At 36.3% G+C, this 13,893-nt stretch overlaps 1 protein-coding gene across 1 annotated transcript in view; it reads right to left on the bottom strand.

Annotated features, from left to right (window-relative positions):
• Positions 1-411: 411 nt before the first annotated feature.
• Positions 412-13,893, bottom strand: part of CEP192 (centrosomal protein 192kDa) — a 63,735-nt gene continuing 50,253 nt past the window's right edge. Inside the window, exons 37-43 of the mRNA XM_010009489.1 lie at positions 12,269-12,348; positions 11,444-11,539; positions 9,784-9,903; positions 5,375-5,493; positions 4,329-4,452; positions 3,816-3,874; positions 412-562 (exon numbers count right to left, since the gene is read on the bottom strand). Coding sequence (XP_010007791.1) covers positions 412-562; positions 3,816-3,874; positions 4,329-4,452; positions 5,375-5,493; positions 9,784-9,903; positions 11,444-11,539; positions 12,269-12,348 — 749 coding nt within the window. The remainder of the gene's footprint in view (positions 563-3,815; positions 3,875-4,328; positions 4,453-5,374; positions 5,494-9,783; positions 9,904-11,443; positions 11,540-12,268; positions 12,349-13,893) is intronic.

Below are 13,893 nucleotides of genomic sequence, written 5' to 3'. Positions count from 1 at the left end.
CTCAGCTACAGCAAGGAATTCTCTAACCAAAGACAGAAATGAGGTAGAATCAACTGTTAACAGATAGATTTTATTTCTGTATTTACAATGCTTAAAATGAAATATATCAGTATCCAGCTACTCCTAATAATTGCAAAAATAGAAAACTTCCCTTTTCAACAAAAGTGCGGAAACATAAATTAGAACATGATAACTTTAAAACATACAATGTTATTTCTCAGTGTTTTTACTATGAAAACAAGCACCGTAAATTTACCTTACAGAAGACTTTCCATCAAAGCAGCATCACAGGGCAAAACAAGTAGGACATTAATATGGAAATGTAGTAGCAAATCTTTGAATATTTTAAATGGCATTAACTGTTCTAGATGATTACAAACAGTTAAAAGCCTGTTCTAAATTATTATAAAGTTAGAAAACTGTTCTAGTTTTTGCAATAGCTTTACCACATAGCCGTATATTAACTGAGCCATATTTGGTTGTCAGCACAACGAAGACACCTTCAAACTTTCCTTCTGCCTTTGGCTTGAACTGGACGGGCACATTGATGTAATGATGGGATCTGTAAAAAGGAAATTATGTGCATATTCTCTGTTAATAAACAAGTAAATCCTACCAGATAGAGAAATTCTTGTCTAGCTTTGATTTTCACCAAAATAGTACACTGTATGTGCATTGGATCATCAAGTTTATTTTTATAGATCTGATTATCCTTTATTCTTCTGATGGACTTTGCCTGTAAAGGTCATTCTTTCCTCTCGATTATAGAAAGTACTGCAATACTTTATTGCTGCTAGTTTACCTAGGTAAGTTCGGTCTGCCTCTTTTCAATAATATTGACAGTGAATACACTATATTTAGAGCTAAGTTACTACATTACTTCCCTTTAGAAGTCACATGACAAGTACACCAAAATTTCCAATTCTGTTTGAAATTCCACCAATTTGAAGCTAGTAAAATAATTTCAATTACTTCTAATTGCATTCACATTAAGAAATACTTTGTAGAATCGTTGCAAGTCAATATACCCATCCTCAAACAGTGTTGTAAAGATTTTACATTACACCTTTTTAGGTTATATATTTCCTCTTCTATTCAGATTGCATAAAAACATATCAAACTTAAAGGGTGTCTCTTTATCGTCAAAAGCCTAAAGCAAATGTTTTAAAGATATAAAGCTACACAAGCAACAAGCTGTAAACGCCAAGTGGAGGCATATTGGATTCCATGACATCCAACAGAAATATCCAGCACTAACATATAGGAAACAGTAACAGGCACATACTGGAATAAGGAAAAATTAACAGCATCACTTCGTAAGACAAGGCAAGAAAAGACAGCTTTGTTTTCTTTTATTGTAGCTTCAGTTTTCTCCCCTTAACACTATTTAGTATTAACCAACATCCTCTGGAGTGTGCTAATTTTCTTTATTTTTTCCCTATCTTTTCATATTTCCTTTCTCTACACTAACCCACCCTACGATAATCAGCCTGTGCACTTAACCTTCTGCATTTGCAAATCATAATATTGGCCCTACATATGTCAAATGGGAAAGTTCTGACTCCAGCTACTACAGCTCTTTGGGTTACTACATAGCATAAATGTTCTCAGAAATTAAGCATTTCTGGAGGCTTTTTCTCAAGCCCAGTAGCCGGAAACTAGTCAAGAAGAATAGTATCAGGACAAGCAGAATTCCCCTGAAGGTATTTTCTCTCAACAGAAAGTTTTACTTCAAACTTTTCACTACGCCTGCAACTCAGTTAGTCTATGAATATTATATGGCCTTCACAGGTTGCTGCATCAGTTTCAAGTAGCATTTCTGAGAAGTCAGGTATGCCTGAAGCCTACTTCATAGACATACTGATACTGTAGGCCTCTAAACACAGTAGCAAAAATAGGCAAGTTTAAAAGGAACAGTATGAGTAAGCAGCATCTAAGCCACAGTAACCAGCAGTGCTACGTATGAATACTTGTAATGACATAACCAATTAAAGAACTGGTAAGCTTCTATATCAGCTTCTGAAGGTCAGACACTTAGTATTAAATAGAAATTTGAAATTATATTATCCAGATTTAAAATTGGAATTGCTTTCAAATTTGGTACACAAAGTGAAGAGTATGCAACAGACCATGACACTTTTTTGGTCCAAAAAGGTAGGTGGTACTTTGTTTTTATGCCTTTATTTGTAAGATGTCTGGTTAACCTAGTTCAGAAAGAAGCTGTTAACACTGGCTCTCCTGACATCTTCCTTGATGCTGTTCTCAAATAAAAGCCATTTAAAGAATGGCTTGTAACACTTTTTTAAAAGCATCTATCCAAGTCAAGTAATTATTCTGTGCTTTATGCTCTCAAATGGGCTTCAGAAAGCTAAGCTGACTTCAGGTGAATGTTTTTTAAAAAGCTAGGAAAGGCCAATATTTACAGCTGAAGAAAAAGCTGCCGAAGTTACTAGAAGAAAAGGTTGTAGAATATTATTAGAAGGTGCAATATATTCAGCTGATAACCTTTAGAAACGGTAGACTGAATGTTAAACTTGTTAAGCCTACTTTTGATAAAAGCAATAGTTTATCATCTCTCACAGAAAATATAACAAATAGCTTTTACAGCATTCCTCAAGAATTTTTTTTAAATATCTAAGTGTTTTCCAGTGAAGTTACTCATCTTCTTTTCCGGGAACAGTCAAGTTATCCTGTCCTTTGTGTGCAGCTGTACAGCCTCAGACAGGTCTAGCTAGTCATCTTTATTTGAATAAATTTAATCTCGGTCACTGCCTCCATAAAAAGCCCTTCTGTGCCATCCGATATGACATATTGAGTAAAAAGATGTCAGTTAAATAAAAACACCGGAACCCATGTCTAAGTGGTTTATAACACTTTGCACTGGAAAGTTGCCTTAAGAATATCTTGGATACCTGTGGCTAACACCACCACAGAGTTTCTATTATAAATGCTAAGTATTGTTGGCAGATACAAAACTAGATTAGGAGCGAGAGTATCTAGTTCCATTTATGTTTTTGTTCATAATTTCTGTTCTATATACCATTTGCTTCCATGTCTTTAAAATGGGGACCTGCTTAAACTCTGAGAATGTATGCTATATATATATGACTTCTAATGAAATGGTTGCATTTCTGTCCTCCTGACAATCCCACTGTTACAGAGAAGCATGTGTGATGCTATACTTCTTGAAGAGATGACTAATAGGCTGTCAAATACTTGTTGTAATGAACTCCAAAGATGACTAGATTTATTTTGAGGGATTGTCATCACCAACTTGAAAATTCCTTTTATGCAGGTAATATGCTGAAATACTTGGTGTGACCAGGCAATTCCACTGGCCGCTCAAACCTTGTATTTGCTGAGAATCTTTGATGCAGCTCTGCAGGTTTGTCAAATTAGAAGCATGATGAAGGCAATTTGCTTGGTCTGTTGTGCAGAAAGTATAAATGGAAGGAATGACTTGATTGCGCACAGCATGCCAAATGGTTAAATGAAGCATTAGGCTTAGCATTAAAAGCAGCAGCACTGTTAGAAACAATTTGCAGGGAAGAAATTGGCAGATGCAGAAATAACTGTGTGGGCTCATTCTGCTTCAAACCAAGATTATAGAGTACAGCTAAGCAAAAAAAGGAAAAAAAAGAAAAAGAAAGAAAAAACCCTTTAACTAAAAAAAAAAAACTTTAACTAGGCAGCCAGAATGATGTTAGGTGCTTATATCTACATTTCAGCACTGTACGTATAGAGAAGATATTTATCTTACTGAATTTCTTGTTTAATTTTTGTTAGGAGAGAATGTTAGCATATGCATTACTCACCTTAGAGAGTATTTTGAGTGCTTGATGTAGAAAGGCTCTCTGGGACTTACAAATTTCAGCTGCAATTTAATACAAAATGCTTGAAAGTGCACTATATCTAAGCCTATCATATTCAATTTATGACATGCTTAAGATAAAGCAGATCACTTACAAATACAGCTTTACACAGGGCAAGAGTTTAAACTTGAAGCATGCGCACATTTCTATGTAGTAATAATTCACATCTCAATATTTTAAGTTAAAAATAAAATAAATCAAGTTAACAAATCTATGCAAACTATAATATATTCTTTTCAGTTGAAAATATGTTACAAACACACTTAGTTATTCAGTGAGACAAAAGAAAAGGAAAAATTACAGGAGAACAAAATTCTTCAAATATAATACTAACTTTTGAAATTAACAAACTAAGACTTGTACTACTGCAATCTGTCAAGAGTAAGTAAAGCAGTGCAGGTGAACTGTTGGAAGGGCTTATGAAAATCTATTTATAATAAAGTCTGTCAAACTTACCACATGTGTTGTAAAAGAATTATTCCGCAAGTTGACTTTTATTGTGCGTGATTCCCCAACTCTAGTTAGAGGAAAAATATAGAGGTCTTCTGGTGCATACACCCCTCGAATTATCTCATTTTGTCTGATTTGAAAAAGAGATTTGAGACATCAACATTTCCTACTTATATGGTCTGGATATATTGATTGCATATTTCAAGACAACAGGTGTATTTTCTGAGACTAAATAAGGAAGCACTGAAAGATCCTGATGGCATCAACTCTCTCACAAGTTACAGACAACACATTTTAGTCAGAAACAATAATGAAAGCATCACTGTGGCATAAAGGTAAGTAGATTTACTTAGACACATGTTCACAGTTTGAACTTTTCCCCCATATCCTTTTCTAGAGAACTAAACTCTTCTCAGAGATGCTACATTTAACCAGAACATTTTCCTTCCCTGCCATGTTCACATCATCCCATAGTAAAAGAAACAGAAATTAAATTAAGACTGAAGAACAGCAAGGTTAAGACATGCAATTACAGTGGTCTTCTCAGAAGTGAATTTACAGCTCTGTGGAATCTCCAACTGAGGAGTATACAAAAAATATACTCAAGATTTGACTGCTGATACCAGTTCATTTACAACAGCAAATCAAGGTTAGGCAACTTAGAAATCCAATTGAAAAGAAAAAGCATGGAAGGCTGAACAACACAAAGCCATTAAGAGGCTTGGCAAGTGGGGTTTTTGCAGCTGTTTACTCTTTAATGTGGAATCATAGGATAATTCAGTTCAAAAGAGACTCAGGAGGTCTCTATTTCATCCTCTTGCTCCAACCAGCGTCAGCTGTGAGGTCAGAACAGGCTGCTCAGGGCTTTATCCAGTCAGATCCCAAAAACCTTCAAGGACAGAGACTGCACAGCCTCTTCGCGCAGCCTGTTCCACCACATTCCTTGTCCCAATGGCAAAAAAGGTTTTCATTGTGGGGCTGGATTCCCACTCCTCCTTTCCCCCTTTTACCCAGTTGCAGACTCTCTCATTTCAAGTTCTGTCCATACATACCCTATTTTAATTGTAGGTGTTTCAGAGTAGACCTTTTCTGGTGTAACTGAAAGCTCAGTTTTTGTGAAGGCACTTGCAGAAGCTTTCACAATTGAAGTTTCGTTTTCTGTTCTAGTACCCTATTGGCAAAAATAGAGAAGACTTCAAACTTTGCATTCAAACATATTTAAGTATTCAAGCGTTTAAGTCATTTCTCTTACCTAGTCCAAGACTTTAATTTATTTAAAGTATAATCTTCCAGTAAGAGTAGAGTCTGGATCACTGAGACAGAAGCAGTGATTTAGGAGGAATACTTTAACAGGCTTCTGTGGCTTATGAATATTTTGTTACAAGCCAGTTCACAACAAACCAGCAGCACAGGTGGAATCTTGAGAAGGCTGCTAGCAATGAAGATTTCACCAAAAGCCAAAACAAAAAACCCAATTCTTTTGCAGATATTCTGCCCATATGCCTCAAGAACAAAGTTGGCTAAACAGCTGCTCATAGAGAAGGAAGGCCTAAGGAAGGCCTAAGTCATAATTATAGTTTGGATTCTCACAACAGCAAAAAAGCTTTGTAATAATTTTGTATTATGAACAATACCTCCTTCTCAAACAAAGATCTCTCCAGAGAGACAGAATCTGGTAATGCATTAAATGGCAATTGTTACATTCAGAAATTAGGCCAAAATATTTACCATCATCAGGATGCCCATTCTGTGTACTCTAACACAATGAGATCAGATCACCCCAAGGGAATACTTCGTCAAAGATCCATTTCAAATTGTGTATCATTAACAAATCTAGCCTGGTGCTGCTTGGAGCCCCCTGGGCCACAACATCCTGAACAAAGCTAAAGAACCAAAAGAACCTCCTACACTTATGGTTGTACAACATTATCTCAATCTTTGAAACGGTGCTGACGTTTTTAGACAAGCAGTTGATTCCCTTACGCAGGGAAGATTAAAAAAATAGATTCATCTTCAATAGAGCTGCTATGACAAACTTGTCTTTTAGACATTAATTTCTTCTAGTGAAAGAGCTGCTAATCAGTCTGTCAGAAATAGCAGCAGCCAAAAAAAACCCCAAACCTTAATGCATCAGAATATTTTTCAGTTGCAAATAACCAATGAACCACAGTACAACCCAGTACATAAGGACAAGAAAGGATTTGTAAGTGTGTCTTGTTTCAAGAGCTTTTAATTTTCCATGTAGTGAAACATGATGGGTATCATGCCTCAGTGTTATAATTCTAATTCATCAATATGGCAAGTTTACTGTATGAGAGTGAGGAGATGGAAAATCATCAGAAGCTCCCGCAGTCTTTATAAGGGCATCCTGAAATACTACATGCTTTACCATAGCCCATACTGACTTCTTCCATTTCAAATAAAAGCAGTATGTTAACATTGTCCAAGTAGTTATAACTGAGAGCTATTATTCCAAAGCCACCTCAGGAGCATAGAAATATGTTTAGCTTTAAAATTGGAATTACTTTGCTCAGAGTTTAAAGATTTTTCCTCCTCTCACTTCTGGTATACCCAAAGAAGATGAAGCTTTGTACTGCTAATAATAATAATAAAACTAGGACTCTGAGTTAGCAATATGTTCTAAGAAATTCAGCTCAGTTTGCTGCAAAATGCTACATTAAAAAGTTACATAGTTAAACAGCTGAAGTGCATAAACCATGTACATTAGAAAATGGTATGCACTTAACATTTGTAGTATCTTCAAACAATACCAGAGGTTCTTCATGAAGTCCTCAACTTTCTACATGCTAATGGAGCAATCTGAAATTAGGTGCCACCTCAGCCTTCCAGCAAGTGCTTGCTAGTTTCCTATTTCACTCAGAAGGAACCAATAATTACACTGAAATACCAATCCAAGACTTCAGTGCACAGTGGCAATACCCATTCATAGCACAATGATCATAGAAATTGTTTCACAGGAAAAGAGAAAACTAAGTTCGAATGGCCAGTATTGAGAGGTTGAGGTTGCAAAGCACGCGTATGTAGAATCCCTACTTTAGTTATTTTTGGTATCGTTTTTGGAGACATGATCTTCTGAGCTCCTGACTACAGTTTCCAGTGGTGGGAACTGCAAATACATGCAAAGCATAATCAAAGTCACAGTTAGTTAGCTTTTCAGGGAATAACAAAAGTAGTAAGTGCCACTGATTTTCCTAACATCACCTTGTTCTTTTAGATCTTTCCTGAGTTATTCTAAATTTTTCATTTCTTTTGAAGTGGTGCTATAAATAAATACCACTCTGTCACTCTGAATGACAGTCAGTTTTCCCACTTCATTCTATCAAGAGTCACATTAACCAGAGCCATAGCCCTCTGCCTCAGCAAACCCAGCAGGATCCAAGTCCTTTTCAAAGTCGTAGTTTGATCCTTAGGATGTAATAGATTGGAACTGATTTGCCTTCTTGACCAAAAGTGGATCTGAATTAAAAACCGCAACAACTTAAGTTCTGTGTTGTCCCCTCTTCCAAGCAGCTGTGTAGTTCCTTATTTAGTCGAGAAAGGAAGTATTTCCCTTTAAACTCTTCTTCAAAATGATCATGGCACATTTCAAGTACTTTCTACAACATCTTTCCCATATACACAAAGAGATGCTGAAAAGATCTAATTGTAACAGCTTAAAAAAAAATAAAAAAAATTAAAAAAAAAAAAAAAATCGAGAGGAACAAATCTGGCACATTCAAAAACACTAATATCAAGTTGTGCTGCTCAAAGATTTACACAACTCTGACAGTCGTGTTTTAAGAAGAAAATTATTCAAAACTCTAGATTTCTGATAAAGAATTAATCTTCTCTCAATTTCAACTAGCTTTAAACAGACAAATGACAAAGACGTTTTCCTCATTTTAAGGAAAATTATGTTCAAAGAATTAGATGAAAGCTGAATAAAAATATCCTCCCAAACCAAATATCATACAGGTCTCATTCTTCATGACAAAATTAGAAGTTATTAAAAACATACACTTTTAGCAAGTCCCCTTTTCAACACAATTAAGCACTGGGAAGAACAAGGACCCTACAAAATAAAAGGTAAGGTAACCCAGCAAGAAGGGTGAGTAAGGTTCCTACTACTGAAACAGGCTTGGTACTCTAAAGAAAGGTCTCAAATCTCTTCTGGGCTTCTTAAAAAATCAAGTCAAGGTCTCTGGCGCATATATAGTGATCACGCAATACTGAATGTAGAAAGCTCTTCACAGAGCTGGAATTAAGTTACGGGAGGGGGTCCAGAGAAGGGCGTCAAAGCTGGTGAAGGGTCTAGAGCACAAGTCTTAAGAGGAACAGCTGAGGGAACTGGGGTTGTTTAGTCTGGAGAAAAGGCGACTCAGGGGGGACCTTGTCATTCTCTACAACTACCTGAAAGGAGGATGAAGAGACAAGGTTGTTGGTCTCTTCTCCCAAGTAACAAGTGATAGGATAAGAGGTAATGGCCTCAAGCTGCACCAGGGGAGGCTTAGACCTAATATTAGGAAGAGTTTCTTCAATGAAAGGGTGATCAGGCATTGGAACAGGCTTCCTGGGGAAGTGGTGGAATCACTATCCCTGGAAGTGTTAAAAAAATGCACAGATGAGGCCCTTAGTGACATGGTTTAGCGACGAACTTGGCAGTCCTGGGGTAAAGGTTGGACTTAATGATCTTGAAGGTCTTTTGCAACCTAGTTGATTCTATAGTGAACTCATTTAGCTGATCATTAGAGTTCATTCTTTCTAATAGATTACTATTACAGATTCTCTGTCCTATGTAGACTCCTGTATGGAGGTAGGGATTAAAAGCAAGGTAAAGAGAGAGCACACAGAAAACCAGTTCTCACTCCCAAACCCCTCCTTCCAAGTCTCACCATAAAGTTAAAGCTGAGGAACAATGGGTGAGCAAAGCTGAGCTCGAGTCTGATCATGCCCACATAGAATTCTCAAAATCCACCTGGATGGAAATTGTTACTCCCATAAAATACTCAAACAGATTCTATCAGACACATCCATTTCTCCAATATGGATATTTGAAATTTCCAATATTGCATTAAGTTACAAATTAAAGCAACAGTCAATTACTTTGTTAGTTATTTACAAAAATAAAACCATTCCACTTAGGGTCTGATACAAACAAATCTGCATCTACAAAACCAATTCCCACAGAAAGCAAGTTTGTCTCTACTTTCTTTGAGCAAAATACAATTTTACACCTTAAATGGCAAAAGATAATTCACTATCACTCAAGCAAGATGAAAAAGGTATTTTTGTAACATAAGAAACCAGTACAGAATAGTCCAACAAAAATATCAGCAGAGTTTGGGTTTTGGTTTTTTTTCCAGAATGCACCAGCACATATGATAAAGAATACTGTATAGTAAAGTTAAGATGTTATAAAAATTTGTGTTTAGGACAACATTTATAGTATTTATATACTTACTGCTCCAGAAAGCTGAAATCTTAATTTGTGTTTCCAACCAGGTTTTTCAACTGGGTGACACTCAAGGTCCCAGAACTGGGAGTAATCCCCTTTATCTCTAGGTAAAAAGATGACAGCAACCTACAACAAGAGAACAAATTTGCAGGAGCTTATTATAATAATCTACACATCCTCAAAATTTTACCTACACAAAGTTACAGTTAAATCAGCACAAAATTCACACACTACAAATCATACATTCCACACACAGGTGACCTTGCAGAAAACAATACAGCCCGTCCTTTTTCGGTCACAAGAGAAAAAGGTCTGATGAAACAGGTTGTGCAAGCAATTTCGAACACAATTTGAGTTCAGCTAATCTGCATCAAGAAAAGTCAGCAAGTGCTTGCACAATTATTTCATTAGCAAACTGGGGTAGAAGACAACCAGGAGGGGAAATACATGCAGCTGAAAGACAGCAATACCTTAATCTCTCAGCTAAAGCGTGAACAACTGTACTCCTTCAGCTCCAAGTCTGTAAGCACACTGCTACAGATAGTAAAAGGCCTGAAATTTAAACCAACTTGCAGGCTATGCATTTGATTATCCTTGGAGGTCGCCTGTGTAACAAAGGCCTGTCTCTGTATAGTGCTGTAACAGGTAAAATGAAGACTAAACTTGCATTGTGTTCAGAGTTGAGGTTGGGCGAAGAAAGAGAAGGGGAGCAGCAGGTTAGGATAGATCACTACAGCTGTACCTAATTAGCCAAATACCATCATACCCACTGCAAAAAAAAAACCAGCAAATCATAACAGCACCGTACCTTATCAGCTCCAGCCCACAGCCTGACATGCCAATAATGTAAATGTTATACAAATAGGCCTGAACTAGGGTTGCTAAGGCAAAGACAATTGTTTAAATTCAAATAATGGGTTTCAATGTTATGAAATAATTATGAAACTGGACAGGAGTAATTTTTTTTTGTATCATGCAAATAGATTAATAATTGCATCATAGAATCATCATAGAAATAATGCAGTTAAGGAATGTCAATAACCCATAATGATTTAAAAAGTGTTCATGAATATGAACAGCATTGAAGTAGCATTAAGGAAGAAGGTGAGGGACAAAAGCCCCATAGAAACCTATTCAGTATGTCCTCGGATGTGCGTGATAATTGTGCTTATGAAACCCTCTACTGGCCAGGAGACAAAATTGTCAGTCAAATGAAATCAGCTTTAGGAACAGGTATCTGTTCTTAAACAAGCATGACAAGACTGCTTCAAAAGAAGGGAAACCAGTTCTCACACCAGTTTCATAAGAACCCAGTGTTACTTGTGATTTAGTGGATTCTTATAAAACATTTAGAAACAATTTTCTGTTATAGAATAATTTCTCTCAAAAAAAAAAATAAAAATAAAAAAGAAACCAAAACAGCACATTGAAGTCAAACTACAGATTGCATAAATCCCTAGAATCTACTCAGCTGACACTAACAGCTATGGTAAGTAAATACTGACTACCCGACAGACCCTAGAACCCAACTGTGGAAGGCCAATGTTTTATCATAATTTGATAAAATACAACCAGCTTGAAATTTCAACTGTTATTTCAGAGAACTTCTCACTTAAGAGCCCATTTTTACAACTGAGATATACACATTTCATACATATCATTGTACCTTCTCTGCTCCATGAGCTTCAAGAATACCAGAAACACGGGAACATCTGAAAGCGGAGTAAGTAACTCTATAAACACAACCAGTTCCATCCACATCCTGCAAATAAAGTTATGAGTCAGATTCAGATGGGAAAGAAAACAAGAACACAACACAAAAAAAAACCCCAAACCACACAATACACCCACCACCATTGCACAGAACTGAAGAAAATACACCCAATCAAGCTGCTTTCAGGTGAACAAATAATACTAACTTCCTAAAGACAAATGACTAAAACTGCTACAATATCTATGCAGTCACCTAAACTGGATGTCAGTAGTTATAAGGTGGTGCACTGGCTGGAACATGGCACAGTCATCTTCTGGGCTACAGCTAAGACTGCTACATAACTGTTTTTCATCATTTCATGACAACAGACCATAATAATTCTAGGATAAAATGAAAGTGACCATCACAGCATTTCAGACTATCAAAAAAATAGGGAAGCATTTACAAATAACAATGGTAAATCTACAAAAATTGCACAAGCAACAGCAGTGTAATTCAAATATTCTTGACCTAACTTAAATTACCTACACAGATAACATGTACAGCATAATAACAGCAGCACAAGTCTCAAAACAAGGCAAGTTTAGCATTCTGGAGCCAAAAGGAACACCCCTCTTCTATGTATACTTGATTACATACTGCAATCTGGATGATGATACTAGACGAGCAGAAGGAAATTTTCTTGAGAGGTTGGAAGGAGAAAAAGAGAGCAGCAGAAAGAGAAGGAAAAACACCCAAGAGATATGTATAAAACTACCAATGTAAGCATTCACTTACTTTAACATAGGGTGGGGCAAAAGACGACAAATACCACTTCACAGTTTCATCCCCTTTATTCTCCATTTCAAGGCAACTCTCTAGAAGAGAAATATCAGACTAGTATAATAAATGTCTTCCTTCAAGTGTTCAAAGTGGAAAGAGTTTAAACAGAAACTATGTTTCAAGACACACAGAAGTTGAATGGAAACAGTCCTCCTGAAGCCTACTCCAAGAGCAGACTCAAAGAAAGCACCCTATCATAAAATTCTTGAAAGCTTATATAGAAGAAATTTGGAAGTAAAGTTTTCTAGTGAGAAATCATATTGCTTGTAGAAGATGTTTCTTGTAAGCATCTTCTCACCCCCAATAATCCTAAAATAACAGACAATCCTCTCAAAGAACCTGAAGCGTATCGAAGAACATTATGTGAATGTATTGCTGCAGTAGGAAGTCAGCTTCTTACAAATCCAGAACGTGACAAATAGAGAGATTTAAGTCACCTCCAACAGCCTCAATTTAGTGCATTTAGATTTTTGGCAAATACCTTCACGTGCCAGTATACGGAAATAAAAACCCACCCCAAAAAAAACCCACAAACAAAAAAAAAAAAAAAAAACCCCAAACAACTCTCTCCCAAGACATTATTTGACTGTTCAGATGAAACACTGACAGTATTCTAGTTTGGGACCAATCAAAGTTGCATCAAATAAAATCTGTTCTGAATAACAAATAGTATAGATTTGTTATTCAGCATACATTTTTATATGTATGTATGAAACCTTAATAAAAAGCTTATGCTTGGATTGCAGAAAGAAGAGTAACTACTGACATTATCAGAAAATCCCAACTTTGACAGTATCAATAAGCATATTTCACACCTTGAAATGTGCCTCTTGCCAAGGATCAATAGGATATTTGTAAGATTATCTCAGTCTAGAGTAGCAGGAAGTTTAGCTGCATATATATTATATAGGACATTTATAACAATAGAAAAAGAAAGGAGTATTATATTACACTCCTCTTTCTTAAGTGTATGAAAGAAACCCAGATATAATTGATAAACTAAACCTTGAAATTTCTATAGTCTGTTAAATAAAAACATAGCATCAGTGAATCATTAAAAAAACCTCATTACCTAGAAAAGAAAACTAAGCAGTACCAAAAAATCTGGTATCTAGGTAACAGAATGACAGTTCCATACAGTAATTTGGAGAATTTTAAGCATTACTGGAATTACAAGTACCAACTGAGGATTTGACACTCCATTAATCAACAGTGTCCTCCTCGATCATTAAGTACATGACAAGGATAGCCAGACACATAGCTGACATTCCTACCATGTTAAGGAAGAACATTTCTTTCTCTGCTACACACAGATTTACCTCGCATCTTAGAGACACATACACAGATGAGAATGGGTCTACTGCAAAAGTGCACTGACCCAAAAGAGCTTCACCAAAATGTAGTAACAGTGCCCTTTTTGCCCAGGCACAGAATGGTTACATTCATCATAGCCACTTAAAAATTGGCAACTTACCTGTTGAATACAAAACCTACCTGTGGGAAAAAGTGTGACTGTACTGCATGGGGAGAAGAAAAAAAGAAAAAGAGGGGGGGCAGGGAGAGGAAGAGAAAGAAAAAGG

The sequence above is a fragment of the Nestor notabilis genome, unplaced genomic scaffold (genome assembly GCF_000696875.1).
Source record: "Nestor notabilis isolate BGI_N333 unplaced genomic scaffold, ASM69687v1 scaffold6552, whole genome shotgun sequence".
NCBI classification, from domain to species: Eukaryota; Metazoa; Chordata; class Aves; order Psittaciformes; family Psittacidae; genus Nestor; species Nestor notabilis.
The sequence above is the reverse complement of the archived record's forward strand: the minus strand, read 5'-3'. Positions and strand labels throughout refer to the sequence as shown.